Source organism: Grampus griseus (assembly GCF_964374135.1).
Source record: "Grampus griseus genome assembly, chromosome: 20".
In the NCBI taxonomy this organism is placed as follows: Eukaryota; Metazoa; Chordata; class Mammalia; order Artiodactyla; family Delphinidae; genus Grampus; species Grampus griseus.
Window position 1 is genome coordinate 10,914,306 of NC_139014.1, and position 19,633 is coordinate 10,933,938.

Below are 19,633 nucleotides of genomic sequence, written 5' to 3' on the forward strand. Positions count from 1 at the left end.
AGCAATGAGGGTGCTAGAGATTCCTGCAGAAACCAAGGAAACCAAGGAGGAAGGGGTGGCGGTGGCAACAGTGCCTTCCCCATGCCCACCCCATGATGGTTCCACTTCCCAGACGGCCTTACTCTCTGACAGCTCGGTAGGAGCTGGGCCTCAAGGAGCTGGTACATAGGACAGGTCAATTTTTAAATTGTGGTAAGATATTTATAACATAAAAATTTCCATTTTAATCATTTTTAAGTGTACAGTCAGTGGCACGTTCATGTTGTGCAACCAACACCACCATCCGTCACCAGAACTTTGTCATCATCCCGAATTAGAACTCTGTGCCCATTACCTAATAGATCCCCATTCCCGCTCCCCAGCCCCTGGAAGCCACCATCCTCCTTTCTGTCTCTGTGAATTTGACTCCTCTAGGGACCTCATATAAGTGGAATCATACAGTATTTGTCCTGTTGTGAGTGGCTGATTTCACTAAGCATAATGTCCTCAAGGTTCATCCATGTTATAGCCTGTGTCAGAATTTCCTTCCTTTTATGGCTGAATAATATTCCATTGAATGGATGGACCACACATTGTTTATTCATCTATTGATGGACACTTGGGTTGCTTCTACTTTTGGGTGGTTGTGAGTGATGCTGACATGAACCTAGGGGTACAAGCATCTGTTCAGGACAGAGCACTTGTGATGGGAGCCAGAGGGCACGGGGTGGAGGGAAGGGTCACCAGAGCTGCCGGGCTGCAGTGGGGGCTCTGCCTTCTCCAAAGTGACCTGCCTCTGGCTTGATCATCGCTCACCCTGTGAAGTTCCTCAGTTGTGTGGACACCCTGAGTGCCAAGACCAATCTTCTCCATAAGTGGTGTCTCCCCCAGCATCCCAAGGAGGGAGGGAGATGCAGGGGAGACTCGAGAGCTATCACAACCTAGCTGACAGACAGCCGAATCCAGGACTGACTACCCTTGTTCTGGATTGTTTCAGTGACCAAGCCCACCCATTGCCTGGTGGAGAGGGGCAAAGCTGGCACAGCAGAAATGTCACTGTCCAATGACAATGATATCGACAACGCAATGCCATCCTTGTCAAGGTGAGCTTTCTTCATCAGAACCAGTCAGTGAGTTCCTCATAAAAGTAATGGCGAGACCTCAGAGGCCTGCCCCTGGAAGCGTGGTGTTGCAGTGTCTGTATTGGTCAGCTACCGGCCCAATAACGATGCATAACAAGCCAGCCCAACTCATGGCTTCACATGGCAGCGCTGACTCTCCTGGATTTGGGGGTGGCTGGGGGCTGCCTCACGCGGCATCTTGGCTCTCTCACCCTCCTCAGGTGGGTGGCCTCACTGGGGTGGCTTCTTGTTCTGGAGAAAGAAGCAAACAAGGGGGAGAGTCTACCCGCCCCCCCCCCCCGCATGTTCACAGCCCCTGCTTTTGCTGCTCCGCTAGCGTCTCACTGGCCAAATCATGTCTCAAGGCCAAGCCTGAAGTCCGGGGTCAGGGAAGCACGTTCTACCTCTGTGGGAAGAGCTGCAGGTCACTTGACAGAGGATGGGGACACAGAGAGGGGTGAAGAATGGGAGAAAAATCTGCCACCTCTCCAGAACGTTCCAACAAAAGCTGGATGGCCACCGCTCTTGGGTTCCCCTCTGGCCCTGGAAGGTAGGTTTATTTGTTTCCACTGTAAGGTGCTCTGATTGATGACAATCCCCAAATCCTGTGACTCTTAATCAATGCCTGATGAATCATACACATGCAAACAAAATTCATTCTCTGCCAAGATAATCCTGAAGGCCTCCAGTGTCTCTCCTTTATTCCCAAAGCCCGTGCAAATGCATCTTTTTTGTTCCAGGCTTACTGGGAAGTAAAAGATTTTGTCTGCGGGCTGATGGGTATTAGCAGAGCTATATGGGGCTTGAGTGGAAATGCGGAATGTGTGGATCAGCCCGAGCTGTGCTGGCAGGGTCTGGGAGGAAGAAGTGGTGTGCTGAAATTCTGCCCAGGTTGTGGCTGTCATCTGCCTTGACTGCCAGACTCGCTCTTTTTGGGGGGTGTGTGTGTGTGTGTGTGTGTGTGTGTGTGTGTGGCTATGGATAATGCTGTAAAGTTTCCTTGCTCTTGGCTGTTTCTGAGAAGGGCCTGGATTACTGAAGAAAATCCAGCTTATGTGTCCAAGGGCAAAACAGGCTGTTTATCTTTGGCTCGTACATGCTTCTCACATCTCCTGAGGTTTGTCTCTAAGTAGGATTTATGTCTCCCCATATGGAAGGTAAAAAACAAGAGGCCAGCATTGAGTTTGCAAGAGGCGATGCAGCCAGCACATGGCTTGCCGTATGCTTAATGTGGATTTAAGAAAAGAGAGGGTTTTTAAAAAATTATTAAAAATGGCAATTTTGAAAATCTGACCTAATGTTATTAAGTTATCTTGACATGGAATGTGTGTGGCTGGAACCTTCTGATGGGATTTGGGAGCTGGGCTGCAGCGGGGGGCTGGGGACACATTCCTGAGGTGCACTTGCCCCTTTGTGGAGCTCAGGTACATGAAGGGGAGACACAAGTCTTCAGAGATGACTGTGCACAGAGCTGTGGTTCTCAACCAGGGGTACATTTGGCAAATTCAAGAGCCATTTTTGGGTTGTCACAATTGAGAGGAGGGAAGTACTTCTAGCATCTAGCTGTTAGAGGCTGGGATGCTGCTAAACATCTTATGGCGCACAGAACATCCCACAACAGAGAATCATCTGACACCTGCTACATCGTGGATGAACCTTGAGGACATTATGCTCAGTGAAATAAGCCAGACACAGAAGAACAAACACTGTTTGATTCCACTTATATGATGTCCCTAGAGCAGTCAAATCCATAGAGACGGAAAGTAGGAGGGTGTGTGCCAGGGGCTGAGAGGAGGTGGGAATGGGGAGTCAGTGTTTAACGGGGACAGAGTTTCAGTTTGGGAAGTTAAAAGAGTTCTGGAGATGATGGTGATGAGGTTGTATAACAATGTGAATGTACTTAATGCCCCTAAACTACACACTTACAAATGGTTAAAAGTGTCCTTTGCATTTACCACAATGTTTAAAAAATGCTAAAATATAAACAAAAACAAAACAGAATCATTTGCCCAAAATGTCAGTAGTCCTGGGGCTGAGGAACGCTGGCCTGAGTGGTGTGGGGACAGGTTGGCGCTGACTCACCTGAGTAGCTGTGACAGTGCAGGGATAAATGCAGCCATTTCACACATGTCACCCAATGTCATAACTTACAGAACAGCGGTTGCCCAAAGTCCCTCCCTCTGTCCCCCCTATACCCACAGTCCCTGCCCCAAATTACAGCAAGGTGGCCCCACAACCCCCAGGAGCCTCAAATGAGCTCACAAACCAGGTGATCACCCAGAGGATTGTCATCCTTCCTGGTTGTCCTGCTGTGGTTTGATATCACCTGCCTCTGCTCTCAGCCTAGAGGGAGAGCCTATGACTGTGCCCATGTGCTCCCTGGACACACCCAAGCTGCTTTTTGGGGAATAACCCCCTCAACACTATGCCACAATGTGTCACCAGGGCCCCCAAGCAGCCCTGCTTATGCCCAGAGTCCCCAGAGTCCCCCAGTCCCAGCTCCTGCAGCTGGTACCCTGCCCCATGTAACTGTTTGGGCCCAGCTCCACTCCAGAGAGCTAGGAGCACATACGTGCCAGCGCTGTATCACCTCCTCTGATCCCTGAGTCAAACTCTTCCCACCTTCCTTAGTTTCCATCAGCATCTGGGGAGCAGAGACCCAGGATGGGAGCACCTCACAGCCCGGTCGACTCTCGGTCTGTGTGCCCGGCTCTACCACTCTCTTCCACAGGCCCACGCACCAGGTGGTGTCAGGGTCAAGGTGAAGGGTTCCAAAGCCCAACTTGTCTTTTTGGAAAGTAAATTGGCTCACAAGAAATTTGGCCTTCTCACTGGATCTCATTACCTTTGTGATCTAACCAAGTGCTTGGGGGGAAATTGCATGATGATAGTGGCTACGGTGAAAGGCTAAAGGAAGATGGGAATTACAGACCCGTAGACCCGAGATGGGGAGTTCTGACTTTGATTATGTTGTCAACCTTGGACCATTTTAAGTCAATGATGCAGCCTCTGGTTCTAGAAATGAGTTTCTGAGTTGGCCTAGGGCCCTCCTCTCATCTCTCATCATAAAATTCTTTTTCATCCAGTGGAAATCAGCTTGACAGTTACACATTTTTTTCCCCCATTTCAAGCTCACTCTCTCAACCCTATGCTCTGGTGAAGGCTGGGCTCTCAGAAGCCCCTGGAAAGCCCTCGTCAGGCTTACTTGGGAGTGGGTGGTGCCCACGGGAGCAGAGAAGGGAGACCATCTCTCTGAGGATGCTGTGAAGGGGGCTGTCGTGCTGCAGGGAGAACCGCGGCCCCCCTGGCTCAGCTGCCCCACCTACCTCTTTGGGGAACAGGGATTGAAAGATACATAAAAATTCAAACCATACTCGAAATAACTGAAAGGAAAATATATATTTCAGAAGGAGATAACCATAGCAATCACTTTCACTCAAAGGTAATAAAAATATGTATTGTAAACATGAACTCGGAGATTGGAGGCTGCACGCTCCGCCACCGGAGAGACCACATTCTGAGAAAAGGCAGAGACTTTTAGAGTCACTCTTGACAGATCCCTCTGATAAAAAACCCGAGAAGGGAAAATATGGGAGGAAGATGGAGAGTTATGAGGGGAAAATAACGAACAAAACTATGACAAAAATTGAGAATACAAATTATATTTACAAATTTCCCCCTGGCTGACATTCTGCCTGGAATGTGATCACATGCCATAAGATGGCTGGTATGAATAATTCACAGGGGCCGGGGTTATTCTGGACCGAGCACAGAGCGTTCTGAGGTGTGGTGGCACCGACGGCCTCGTGAATGTCTTACTCCGAGCGTCTGCTGCCACGTTCATCCCCTGCAACGATCCGTCCGAACCGCCACTGTGACAAGCAAACCAGACAAGCCTCTTCCAGCCTCAGCAGCTGGGCTGTCTGCAGAAAGCCATCCAGGCTCCTTGCTGGAAACATTAATTTCAGATGGAGAAATGGAAATTTCTGTCCTCTCTGCCTTTTTTGCTTTCTGTAAGAAGAGAGCTACGATCTCGGCTAGTTAAATGTTTCTCCATCCCTGCCTGGGTGGTGTCCTGTGATGGCCACTCCCAGCTCAGCAAACACCCTCCAGTTCCCAGGTTTGCCCTGAGGACTCCACACACACTGGCCCAGTTCCTGTCTGTCCCCTGCCCTTGGTCCTGACTGCCCACCATCCTTCAGTCGTAATGGATGACCAACCTGAGTCCTGAGTACCTTGTGCACTTTCTGTGTCCTTCCTTACCAAAACGCAAATGAGATGCCATTGTTCACTTATCGAATTTGCAGAAATCAAGATAATAAAACTCAGGAAGAAAACCAAAATACTCTTATTTGATTTGGGGAGGATGATACCGGTACTCTGCTGGTCCATAGGCAAATTGGAATGAGCTTTTTGGAAGCAATGTGAGAATGTCTCAAGAACCTTTAAAAAGTTCGTTCTCTTTGTTTTTCTTATGGGTTGAATTGTGTCCCCCAGAGACATACATCCAGATCCTGAGCCCATGAGTGTGACCTTATTTAGAAATAGGGTCTTTGCAGATGTCACTTAAGATGATTTACGGTAGGCCCTTAATCCGATATGACTGGAGTTCTTGTAAGAAGAGGAGAGACACAGAGACACAAGGGGAAGGCGCTATGAAGTGATAGAAGCAGAGGCTGGAGTTACGCGGGACAAGCAGAGAGACACCAAGGATTGCGGGTTACCCCAGAGGCTAACAGGCATGGGACAGATTTTCTCCTGGAGCCTTCAGTGGGAGCTCCACCTATTCACACCTTGATTTCAGACTTCTGGCCTCTAGAACTGTGAGATGATAAATTTCTGTTGCTTTAAGCCCTCCGGTTTGTAGTACTTTGTTACAGCAGCCCTGGGAAACAAATATAGCCTTTTTTGTCTAATTTTTAGGAAGAAATCTTATAGCTCCTTTTTTTTTTTTTTTTGGCCACACTGCTCGGCATGTAGGATCTTAGTTCCCTAACCAGGGATCAAACCCATGCCCCCTGCAGTGGAAGCGCAGATTCTCAACCACTGTACCTCCAGGAAAGTCCCTATAGCTCCTTATTTACCAAATTTATTGCATTTCCTCCCAGGCACATACACCACATTTCCCAGTCTCCCTTGCAGTTAGTTGTGGCACATGACAGAGTTTGGCCAGTGGAATGCGGCCAGAAGTGACGTAAGCCACAGGCCTGGCCAATAGAAACCTGGATTCCCTTCTGAGCTGCTCCCTCTGGCTGGAAGCAGACACCTAGCTAAGGACCCTGAGTCCTGGGGGTGGTGGGACCCACAAGATGGAAAGAGATCATCCCAAACACCTGTATTGAGCACACCTGTTGTGTGGGTGAACAATGGCCTTCTGCTGAAATTTCGTGTGTGTGTGTGGGGCGGTCCAGAACTTAGCCTAGCTTGACTAATACAAGGAAGTAATCAGAGATAGATAAAAGCCAAGATTCAGGGACCAAGATGTTCCTATGCCCCATTTTACTCACTTGGGGGTTCAAAATAAAGTCACTTTTCTTTTCATAATCAGGTCAGCGTGGCCCCAAGTCTTTGTCCTTTGAATCCTTGGGCGGCCATTCTTCTTGGGGTGGCATTGGGGGTTTCTCAGATACTCCCCACATCTGCCCTTCCCCACTGCTTCTTGCCTCCAAGGGGTCAGCTGTAGTGTAGGCAGATATGGTAGGGGGTCCCGGGAGGAAGAGAACCAGGCATTCATCGCTTTCTTGACACAAGAGAAGCCATTTCAGGTCTAAAACATTTTGTGATCTGAGCCTGGCCACAGTGTTTGCCCTTGCACAAGAATGGGCCTCAGTAGTTAATGATTTCAAGGGAAGAAAAGAAGGTAAGAACAAACAGCTATTACCAGACCAGGGAAATAACCATATTGGAAACAATAAATCAATTGTAAAGGTAAAGATTAGCCTGGAGTACATTCCTGAGCTGTTTTGCAGGATCCAAGCCCCCTTGAGTGCTTGAGTGCTGGACCACCAGATTAACTAGAGCCTACGGAATGATGATGTTGACTTTTGCTGACCCTTGTGACTTCCATCAACTAAAGCTCGGACTCTGTCGACCTTTGCCCCAATTCTATGCTGAGTTCTCCTCTGCTTCAGCCCCTTCATGAATATGCATGTACCCTTAGGTTAAAACTTCCCCAGTTTTGCTGCTCGGGGAGACACTGCTTTGGGAAAGATCCCCAGTGTTCTCCTTACTTATTGCAAGAAATAAATCCTTCCTTCTCCTGCTCTTGTGCGTTGTGTGTTTTGGCTTGATACCCACCAAGAGGCAAACCCAGTTTTTGGGTAACAGTAGCTGCTGTGGCCCTAAAGTGTGGTCAGTGTGCCTGTGCCTGGTGTTCATCGGAGCAGGGCAGCCCTTCTCATCTGAGTCATTCAACTAACACTGCCGGTGTGTCTGCCACCCTACCAGGCTCTGTGATCCCTGCGGGGCAGAATCAGAAGACGTGGTCCCTGTCTTCACGGAGTTTCTACCTAGGTAGGGAAAGGGACATCAAAATAAACACTGGTTTGGACTTCCCTGGTGGCGCAGTGATTAAGAATCTGCCTGCCAATGCAGGGGACACGGGTTTAAACCCTGGTCCGGGAAGGTCCCACATGCCGTGGAGCAACTAAGCCCGTGTGCCACAACTACTGAGCCTGTGCTCTAGAGCCCGCGAGCCACAACTACTGAGCCCACGTGCCACAACTACTGAAGCCTGTGCGCCTAGAGCCTGTGCTCCACAACAAGAGAAGCCACCGCAGTGAGCAGCCTGCACACCACAACGAAGAGTAGCCCCTGCTCGCCACAACTAGAGGAAGCCCGTGCACAGCAACGAAGACCCAATGCAGCCATAAATAAATAAATAAATAAATTTAAAAAGAAATAAAAAATAAACACTGGTTTGATTAGAACTACTCTGTATGCTGTGAGTAGAAAGTATAGGGTCCCATGAGAGAGGGTAAAGGTACCGTGATTGTAGTTTATCATCCAAACCAGGACATTTTGGGAATGTAAGAGGGTAGTGTTAATAATATGTCCAGGCAGAAGGTACAGCTGGGGCTGCCCCAGGAAACCAGGACATCCGGTTACCCGGAGAGACTTAATCCAGCCCACTACAAGCCTTCTCTGGCCAGCTTGCTCCCAGCTTTGAACCAGCCCTCACCCATAGCTATGCGTAGATAGCACAGCCTGGACGTGTCACCGCAACAGCACATTTCCCCAAGACTGGACCTAATCACGCTTTTCAGGAAGCCATGTCACTGCCTCCATGCTGGCACTGGCGGGCTGGAGACAAGCCCCTGGGTGCGCTTAACACAGTGGTTAAGAACTCAGACCTCGAGGCCGTGGGTCCCCCACTTCCCAGCACTGGGAGCACCTGGGGGCTCCAGGCTGCTGCCAGCTACCACCCCTGACATTCTAATGGTGCAGCCTGGGCATCAGGTCTTTAAAGGCCCGCGGGTGATTCTGATGTATCAAAATTTGAGAAACTGCTAGTTTGAATCCTGGTTCCACCACTTGTTAGCTGTGTAGCTTGGCAAGTTCCTTAATCTGTCTGTGCCTTAGCTTCCTTATCTGTAAAATGGGGGCAATAGGTGTGTTGTAGGCATTGAGTTAATATGTGTGAAGTGCTTAGAACAGGGTCTGGTCCATAGGAAGTATGCTATGTTAGCCATCATTATTACAATAATTATTTTAATAAGTACTAAATCGAACACTTAAGAACCTTCCAATGGCTCCACAAGCAGGCTTAAGGTCCCTCAGGATGTTTTTGGAAATGAACTGGAGGGTGTTTGCCATACGTCTTTGTAACCAAAGGTCTAGCCTGTTGAATTTCATTAAACCAAGTGAAAGTCCTGACTTAAGGCAGCAGCCTCAAGGGTTAGCCCACAATAAAAAAAAAAATTTTTTTTTTAAATTAAAGTCCTTCTCTATGGGTCACCCCTCCACATTTTTCAGTTACTGTCTGTGCCAGGATACATGGCAATGGTTAATGATGTTGATTTGCAGAATGCTAGGAAGTGTAGACTCGGGAAAATGCTTCTGCTATGAGAAAAAGGCACAAAATGAAAGGTTTTGTTAAACAGTGTTTATACAAAATTGAATGATTCTCTTTTGCAAAACCTTACAAATAAGTATGTCCATTTATAATAAATATTTATAACATATACTGGAAGGCTATACAAAGAAATATTAAGAGCAGTTATGTGTGTGCAATAGAATTAAAAGTGTTTCTTCTTTACTTTCAAAATGATGTTTCAGAATAATGTTATTTTTTAATGTAAAAAGCAAATATTATTTTAAATATATATATGCCAAAAAGAAAAGGCAAGAAGGAAATACATAAAATGGAAACAGTAGTTACTCTGGGCTGTGAACTGATGGGTAATTTTTTTTTTTTTTGACATTGACATTTTCCAATTTCCTCCAGCAAATATCTATTACTTTTATTTTTTAAATTTAAGAAAAATTGTCAAAATACTATGTGATACTGTTTAAAATGTCAAATATTATTTCTGGGATTACAATGCAGGGAAGGTGGTGGTCCCTGCCCCCTACCCCACATCACCCCACCCCTGGAGCAGATGGTCTACACATTGGGCTGTTTCTTCTAACATTCAGTTCAGCATTTCTACATGGTGTGTTTCTTTCTTTACTTTTTAAAAATCAGTTTACGGTCTGATCCACTGACATCTCCCGTGAAAAACGAGACATCCCATTCTGATGTCTCCCTCCCACCCCAAGTGTAAGGTTTTCATTTGGAAAAAAACAATTTAAATTATTTGAAAAAAAGAAATCCACTTTTGAGGCTCAGGCACGCATGCTGTGTTTTCCAAGAAGCCTCTTTAATCTTCCTAGATGGAATTTATTCTTATAGCAGTTTGTTAATAAAAACAGCCTTTACTGAATTCTTACTGTGTGCCTGGCACTAGCTGATTTGACACTTATAACATCTCTACGAAACAGAAACTATTAATTTCCCTATTTTACACATGAAATTGGGGCTGGGGTGTGTTCAGCACCTTTCTCTTGGGTCCCAGGACACAGAAACGCCAGAGTGGGGATTTGAACTTTGGTAGGTGTGACTCCCAAGGGCCCAAGGAGGTTCTCATGGCTCCCAGGTCCTAGCCTTAGACATGCTGGTTGGACTCTCGCCCAGCCCTGGCCAGCAGGGGGATCTTGAGAAAGCTATTTAATTGCTCTCTGTCTCAAGTTCCTTACTGGTAAAGTAGATCTAATACAGGAGGCTTAAAGGAGGTTATTAGGAGGATTAAAGGAGTTAATTCTCATGAAAAGGGCTTGGCTCACCACAAACACTATCAGGATTACAATATTTTAGTTACTGGCACATTCTCTAATGCCCCCCATTAAAGGCAGAGGCAACGGTTGGGTTAGCCTTGGCTCCCCCAGGACCTCGTGCTCACTGAGAACCTGAGAATCATTGATGAGATGTGAATATTACATAAAATAACAAATGGGGAATTTAAAAAGAGACAGTGGTGACACTATTTGTATTTTCATAAAGGTAGAATCTTATTGTAGGCAATATTATTAAAAATAAAAGCTTATAAAATTCCATTTACATATTTTTTATTGGATAACAAATTTTCTCAGTATAGTCTCTATCATAAAAGCTTTCCTTTTTTCCTTTTTTTTTTAAGCACTCTTTCTGCTCTGGGCCTAGACCACGTCCCAGTGATTCTACCTCCAGGTTCTGGGGGAGGAAGACAGGGCTCACATTAATGAACTCATGACTGGGAAAGGTACTAGCTTTCGTCCCTTCTCTACAAGGGCTGTGGACAGTGGTGTCTGGTTCAGTGAAGTTCGGAGCGGGGAGCACCAGGCCTCCAGACTGATGGGTCAGGGCTCTCGTGCTGCAAGCTGGGCCCAATGGTGAGTGGGCCTGAGACACATTTCCTTCCAACTCCATCACTCCTCACCTTGCTCCAAATTCTAGGGTCCCTAGACAGCTCTTCACCACCCTATGCAAAACAGCCCCCAGAGTGGGAAGGAAAGGGCCGGGGGTGAAGGATCCACTTCTGTCCCCTTCCTTGTGTGTTTCCTTCTCATCTGGCTGTTTAAGGCTGAGGCTATGCAAAAATTCTCAATTCTGAAAGGAGAAGTGTGGATAGTAGGTGAAGTTTATTCAATAAGAGAAATCTTTTACCATAGTCCCCATGCTACTCAGGGGTCACTCCTTTTTAAAATGGAATAATATTATTGTTTGTTTGTGCTTCCCAAAACCTTAGTTGCTCAGTGTAAAAATTTATACATAAAATAGAAAGATATGCAATAGGAGGTGAAAAGCACATACACAAACACCACCATATTTTTAGACGGTGGAATGGGCAGAGAGGGAGACGGGCTCGTTTGGGTTCTCAAAGCCAGCGTCTCCAACTGCGGGTGCTGTTACTTCCCTTTCTCTCTTCTCACTTCGCTGTCAACAAAACATCTGACCTGCAGGGGTGGGGGGTGGCTTGGATTCTGCTAAAAACAGAGTAATGATGCTCAGACAATGGCAAAGTACTTTATTTTTGTTTCTTTTAAGCTAATTACAGATTTCTCTGGAAAGGGTGGGAGCTGGCTGGTCTCCCTGCATGGAAAGTAATAGCTCAGCGAAGCACCGGTTTTCTTGAGTTGCTTAACCTCCAGGCTTGCTCCTGATTCTTGATGACAAAACACATTCAGTGCCCTTGATTGATTTAGCGGAGAAACTGCAATATTGGAGGATGGAACGCAGCCTGTCCTGCCTGCAAATGGAACGCCTCGGCTGTGATGGTCTTGTGTTTTGAGAGAAGATTAGCCAACAGCTGAGCTTGAAGGCTGTGAAAACCCAGCCTCCTTGGTTCTTCCTGGGCAACGTGCTATGTTCCCAAGGCATCTATTCAGATCCTTTCCCTGCCCCAGTTGTTATCCCAAATTTACCCCTACATGTACCCCTGACTTCTGTTGTATTTGACCTACACACTCAGGTTTTTTATAATTGTTCTCTGCTCACTTTGCTGTTTCTTTGGCTTCTGGTTGCCAAATAGCCTGAGATTTTGGGCTGGAAGGGGTCTTCTGCTCGACCTTCATATTGTAAGACAAGGTCCCCCCACCCTGTACAGGAAGATCAAATGTTATTCTGTAGTTTCACATCAGAGCTGGGCCTAAAAGCCCCTTCTCTCTCCCAGCTGCAATCGGCAGCCTGATGTTTACCCCCAGCAGGATTTCATTAACACTCTCTCCCCTTCCATAGCTTGAATAAGATCAGGTTTTACGCATTTTTTGAGATTTGTAGAACTTGTTTTCATGATTAAAGTATCTTATTTAGAGGCTTTGGGGCAAGCAGGAGATGTCCTTTCTTGTGAAGAATTGGAGATATTGGGAATCAGAACGGCAGGTCCAAGTGGCTGGCCGATCACACGCCGTGGTAATGAGATCACCCAGGTGAGAAAAGTTAGCCCTTGACTTTCCAGCCTGTCATTAGTCATCGACGCTCACTGCCTTCTGGAAACCTGGAGCCATGCTTCCAAATGCTTATCTGGGACTTGAATAGAGCCGCTCATGGCACACTGGGGAGAGGTTTCTTTTAGAAGTCATGATGCTGTGAAATGATTCAAGCCCCTTCTTGAAACTTCAGGTTGGGAGCTGGGCTTTCATCTGCCCATTTCTCGTTTTTACATGAATCACAGAATTTTGACCCTGAAGTGTCTTTAGAGGTTCACCTTCTTTAAGTTTCTGTTGTCTCAGACGTGGAGACTGAGGACAGAGGAGGGCAGAGGCTCTGGCAATTCTGCAGGAATTGGTGGTGAGCTGGGGACAGAATGTTTTCATCTAACCCTCAGTCCGGGACATGGACCCCAAAGGCCTCTTGGTTCTGGGGTCACATTTGTAAAACAGTAGAGGGCGTGTTTTGTTATGTAGTTTGGGTGTTTTGTTCTGATGTATTAGATGGAAGATTGGATAATTCCTTCATAGTATTCATTTGTTCAGTACGAATAGTTATTGAGGGCCCACCATGGGGCTGGAACAGAATCATTGGGGGAGAATATGGCCTAATATCCTCAACGAGAATATTGTCCAGTATCCCCACATCTGACTGATTTTAAGTTATCATCACGGTTACCTGATTAAAAAATAGAGATCCTGAATCCCTGTCCTCCCTCTCGCTGTGATTCAGTAGGTCTGGATGAATCTTTATTTTAAAATAGTTTCCCAGGTAATTCTGACAACCTGCCAGTTTTGGGTTCCACGGGCTCCGTTACTACCTTCGCTTAGAATGTCAGACAGGGTGAGTAGATTTCCCCAGGTGACATACTTCATAGGTGAGGAAACTGAATCTCACGCAGATTAAGTGGGTTTTCCCCTGTCACAGGGCTAGTAAGGAATGAATGCGTTTAATGCTGCTGCTTTTCTGTAACTGCTGCTTCCTGCAAGAGTGCCTGGGGACACTGGCCTTCACTGTTGTGTGCTGCAGGGTGATGGGGCAGAGCCGGAGTTATGCTGCTGCCCTCAGGTGAGAGTGGGGTCTTCTCAGGACCCTGCAGTCCTGAAGCCTCTGCTGGTGACTGTGGGGGATATTTTGTCAACACAGAGAGCAAGGAAAAGGCAGATTTTAGCCTCTATTTCTGTTCTGGTGAATTTGCCCTGAGTTTTAATGGGAGGATTGGGCTCATCAGGATGTAATAACCATATAAATGTTTAGAATGGTAATGATTTAATCCAAGAATTTTAATTAAATACCTGTGATGTGCTAGGTGAGAACGATCTGGGATTGCACTATTCACTCAGCTGTTGAAAGGAACACAAATGCCATCAGGATCCTTATATGGGCTGCCACATTGTGTCAAAGCCCTAGGAAACCACACTGAGAAAAAGGGTCTCTTCCAGAGCCCACCCTGAGGTTTTAGATTAGTAAAGCACACAGGGCTGCTAGATCTCGCTCCAGCTACAGACGCATCATTGCTGGAATTGTATTGGGCACTCACTATATACCAGATACCTACACGGGTTAATTTTATCCTTCAAGGTGGGTATTATATTCACCCAGTTTTATAGTTGAGGAAACTGAGGCTGAACTAGTTACGGGATTGACCAAGGTCACAAACATGGAAAGTGATACAGCTGAGATGCAGATACAGGTGGGCCTGACCTCAAAACCTAAATGCAGAGGGGAAGACGAGCCTCTTTGCCTTCTGCCCGGCTTTATCTAACGGTTACATCTGTGTATCACTAGACACTATGTTTATTGAAGGCAGGCACCGCATGCTGCTTGGGGTTTATAATCCCTCCGCACGGGACATAGTTATCCACAAACTGTAAATACGCAATGTTTATGGAATACAGCAATAAAGTAAGGCAGGAGGCGTGCCACGCATAGAAATCTGTAGCGTTTAGTTGTTTGCACATGAAGCTCTATCATAATAAGAATAAACCGTGCAGAAAATAAGATGGATTAAACAAAAAATATAATTGTCGAAATTAATTTTTTCATTTAGTGTTCCTTGAAAATAAAAAAGAAAATCTGATTGATACTGTGGAGGATACTACGCCCCCCCAATACTATCTTCTTTTGTAATGTTATCAATTGTTCTTTCTGAAGCTTTTGCTGCTTTTTCAAAATCTGGAAGAAAGAAGGGGTTGAATCCTTTAATTTCAGAAGCATGTAGGTCCATTTGTAATAATAAAAAGCTTTTTTCCAAATAACACAGTTTCATTTATAGGACTGACTTTGATATGACGCGTCTATTATACCAATTGCCATAAACTCTAGAAAGCTTAATTGTGGTAACGATGGTAACGGGGAGGCAGGGACGCCTCTCGCTGTCTCCTGGGAAGCATGGCCAGGACACTCTGAGGAAGTTTGGCTTATTAGCCACGCCGTAGATCGCGCTGCATTCTGGGGCTTGGCAATATGGCGTCCTCCTTGATGTGCTGATGAGAGGAGTTTCACTGTAGCTTCAAACCAGAGGGCAAAACTCCCCAAACCCAGTAAGCCCACATTACGCGTTTTCTCCGCGGCTCCGTGTCGCCTGTTTCTTAGGACTCGTTCTCAGGCAAGAGAGAGCCACGGGGCCGGAGGCCAGGACCGGCCAGGCCGCGCGGACCCGGGGCTGAGGAGCCGGCTGCGGGCAAGCACGATGGGCCCGTCCTGGCTCTGGTTGCAGCAGGTCCGGCGAGTGCGAGATCCGCAGGGCTGAAAGTGGCTGTAGGAGACCCGAGGCGCTCTGAACCTCTTCCCCTCGGCCGAAGACCTCAGCCCAGTCGGCAAACCGGCACCAAGAGCGGGCGGCCTGCCTGTCCTAGGATCGGCTGAGGCGTTGGAGACCGAGAGCAGGGTCATCGTGAGGCCTGGAATCTCGCACGCCTTTGACAGCTCCGCTCGCAGCCCCTCCGGGAACGGACAGCCTCAGAAGCAGCCGGTGACTTGGGATCTGGGGGCGTGTGTGTCTGTGAGGAGCTCCTTGGGTTCCCTCATTTCCCACCGCTCTTCCCATCCCTTCTGACTTCTCGCGCAGAGTTAGAGAGAAGGATCTCAGACTTCTTGCCTCAGCGAGGATCTCCGCACACTCTCCATCCATTTCTTTTTCTACTTTGCCCTTCTCTGTTTTTTATTTCACCAATTCTGATACACACTAGTTTTTAAGGCTGGAGGTTCTCGAGCGCTTGCTGCCCAGGACTCCCCCACCCCCTCCCCCGCTGATGGAATCCGAGATGCTGCAGTCGCCTCTCCTGGGACTCGGGGACGAAGATGAGGCTGATCTTACTGACTGGAACCTGCCTTTGGCTTTCATGAAAAAGAGGCACTGTGAGAAAATTGAAGGCTCCAAATCTTTAGCTCAGAGCTGGAGGATGAAGGATCGGGTAAGTGGATTGAGCCTGCGTCTCTTAGACCTTGATAGCTTTTGCAAGTTCAGAGCCAGAAATATGTCCTTGGGAGAGCAGCGATATTTTTTCTCAGCCACATGTTGCAAGTCAACCAAAAAGCACAAACCATTTCAGACTCCATATTTTTATTGTAAATGGAAAAGTCTGTTTTGGTTAGTAGTTATTCACTGGATAGTGTTAATTAGATTCAAAGTAAGTTCTAATTCAGACAATGGAAGTTAAGCAAGTTAGAAAATACAGCATTGCAACTATTTACATGCTCTTTGATATACTTTGTACTGTTAAACTTTGTACTGTTAACACTTAGAGGAAAGACAACTTGGGATATAATATTTGTGCCAACGTGGTTAGTCTACTTAGTGGCTAGTTTACTTTTTTTGCCCAAGCTAGGTGGAGTGCAGAAGTCTAATATAGTATGCTAGGAAACAAGATTACTGGCAAATGTTCAGCTAGTAACAAATTAATGCAAAGTTATTTTACAGTTACAGTGAACTTCATCATAGACTTCTAAACAGTTTGTCTTGAATCAAGACTTTCATACTTTTATGTGGTGTCGCGATACTGTTAGGTGGAGACAATTTCTCTAATAGTAGAGTACGATGGGTTGGAACTTGGGTCTGGTAGGGGGTCCTCGTGGTGTTGGAGCGTGGATAGTGACTTAAGAAGTTAGTAGGAAAGAAAACAGTCAATTTTGTTAAACCTGTCCTTAATCAACCACCATCTATTTCCTGGCCTCCATAGCAAAAGGGTGGGACCGTCTCACCCATACACGCTTATAATTTGTTTTGGATTTTTTTTTGTGCTTTGTTTTCTCCTTCAAGACTGTCTTTATTGATTTGAACATTTTAGCCTAAGAGGGGTAGTTGGTGGTGTAATGCAGTGTGCTTTGCTCTGGGTTTATGGATATGTTTATATAAGATTGTTGTTTTTAGTGTATGATGTTGAACGTATATAGGATTACCCTTGTGGTAATTCTAGCTAGTCAGTCACTAGTAACTTGTGCTTCAGTTGTTATTAGGAAAATTTGTTTCATCCAAAAGTAGTTTAGGGACTAAAAAGAGATGGTCATTGGAAGAGATTGTATAAAGTCTGTCTTACGGACATCTTTAGTACTAATTATATGGTTTAAAGCTTTTGTGGTTCCTATGCATATATGAAGAGACTTATTTTAAAAGTAACTGTAATCTTTTTTTTTTCCCCATTCTATTTGGAGGGCTTTTTTTTTTCTTTTCTTCTGAAATGTGGTTCCCTTTGCTACTCTAAACCCATGCTTAAACTGTTCAAAACTGATTGATGGATTTATTTTTGACCTTTTAATTACAACAATTGGTGAATGATTAACATTCCCTGATAAGCTCTTCATAGGTTATTAAGAGGAAGAAAAGTTTTGGGAGTCCGAGTAATTACTGAGATTTTGACTTAGAAAGATCCAGGGGAGAAAGTTTGCTGTGTCCGACCTTCGCAAGTTGTTTAAAGAAGATCAGCAGCTAACATTTTTAGTTAAGTTTGTGAGAGCTTGGCCTCTGGACATCCTTGTATTCTCTTTCGCCTGGTTAGACCCTGAGGGGACCTTTTCAGCACACTATGCTAGGATAAAGGGTACAGATCCAAATGATGCTGAGAGTTGGAAGGTAGCATAAATGAATGAAACAGGCCAGACAGAAGGAGAATAATGGCACAGGTTCATAGATAAATGGCCCCTGAGGTTTGACTCGTGCCTGACTTTCTGGAGGCTGAGATCAGTGAGGCGCTGAAGAGCACAGGTTGCAGCTCAAGGGGCAGCTGGTCCTGGCCAGGTCTCCCTCTCTCTCTCTTTTCTTTGAGAAGCCAGAAAACTTTTTTTATTTTTTTAAATGTGAAGTTTGCCAATTTTAAAATATTGGAACTAATTCAGATATTACAAAACACGAAGCAGTCCATTTGTGGGGTTGGCTCTGGCCTGTGGGTTACCCATATGTGACTTCAAGATTCTAGGACTCTTGAGCACATGGGCATGATGCCAGACTGTTTCCCTGTGCTGGAGGTGATCTCCAGCAGTCTGATGATGCAGCATCATTGTAAGGCAACAGGTGTGGACCCGGTTGTCCTGTACCAGGACCTGTGTAGGCTACTTCTTCCAGTGGGCAATTGACTGCCCTAAACGCAGACTCAGTCATTGCTTTTTTCTGTGATCCGTATGCAAGTCCACATACTTTTTTTAAAAAAATAAATTTATTTATTTTCTTTATTTATTTTTGGCTGTGTTGGGTCTTTGTTGCTGTACGCAGGCTTTCTCTAGTTGTGGTGAGTGGGGGCTACTCTTCGTTGCGGTGCGCAGGCTTCTCATTGTGGTGGCTTCTCTTGTTGTGGAGCACGAGCTGTAGGCTCGCGGGCTTCAGTAGTTGTGGCTCACGGGCTCTAGAGCGCAGGTTCAGTAGTTGTGGCACATGGGCTTAGTTGCTCCGCGGCATGTGGGATCTTCCCTGACCAGGGCTCGAACCTGTGTCCCCTGCATTGGCAGGCAGATTGTTAACCACTGTGCCACCAGGGAAGTCCCAAGTGCACACACTTTTATTGTATATGTATCAGTAGTTACTTACTTTTGTCCTATTTAGTGGAGTTGTTAAGGGTTCCTAAAATTGACAACTTTACCAAAGTTGAGTGATGACTCCAAGTTTTCTGCCTCTTGGCATTTGGCATCCTCACAGAACTACAGCACATGCCCACTCTCGGTTGGGATTCCCACAGTCTTGGTATTGAACCATTCCTGGTTTTCAGATGCCACTATTGTTGCATTTTAATTACTAAGTTACTGTAAGTTTAATACTGTTATTATCAAATTATCAAGTTTGTTGTTTGGTTAGTTCTGTGTGTAGTAAATATATATATGCCTCACTGGCATTTTTGACTTGTGATTTTCAAATAACTAGACATGTGAATTACAGTTCAAAGTGAATCATTCATAGACCTATGGCTAAAACAGATTTGTATATAACTCCGCCATTTATGTTTTACTGTGATACTTTATAGTTATCACAGAGTTCATTTTCCGGAAAGCGGGCATGTGGAGATAATTGATCTCAGATGGATCTTTACCTTACATATGTGGGATGGAATCAGGGAAGCCTGAGAGCTATTGCTCTGAAAGAAAACCATCGACAGAGACACTATACCTGCCTGTATGTAGGAGATGTAGCTATAAAATGATGAAGCCATTTCCCAAACCAGTCTTTAGACTTAGTCACCTTGCTTTGTAGCTGTATTTGAATAAACCATGGAGGAAGCCGAGTAGATACATTAAACTGATATATGGATAGTCAAATGTTTAGGTTGTCTTTGGAGCAAGGGGAAATAGTAATACTTTATAACCCTTCTTTACTCCTGTTTCCTCACTTTGCATCCTCTCAATCTACTCCATTTAGGCTCTCTTCCATGCCACTCAGACTGCCCTCCACAAGGTCACCATTTGCTGCTAAATCTAAATGTCACTTCTCTGTCCTTATCTTTTCGACTTCTCAGCAGCATTCCAGGGTGGACCACTCTCTCATTCACACAGCTTTTTCCTCACTTGCTTCTGTGTCTTCCTGAAACTCCAGGTCTTCCTCTGAGGTCACTAACTGCTCCTCCTCAGACTCCTTTGCTGGTTGACAGCTGAGCGTAGAGTGTTC

At 45.8% G+C, this 19,633-nt stretch overlaps 1 protein-coding gene across 4 annotated transcripts in view; it reads left to right on the forward strand.

The window, feature by feature from the left end:
* Positions 1-15,038: 15,038 nt before the first annotated feature.
* The window catches only part of RPTOR (regulatory associated protein of MTOR complex 1), a 345,589-nt gene continuing 340,994 nt past the window's right edge, over positions 15,039-19,633 (forward strand). For all 4 annotated transcript variants that reach the window (XM_082678814.1, XM_082678816.1, XM_082678815.1 and 1 more), the window contains exon 1: positions 15,039-15,962. In XM_082678814.1, coding sequence (XP_082534940.1) covers positions 15,801-15,962 — 162 coding nt within the window. In that variant the 5' untranslated portion in view covers positions 15,039-15,800. The remainder of the gene's footprint in view (positions 15,963-19,633) is intronic.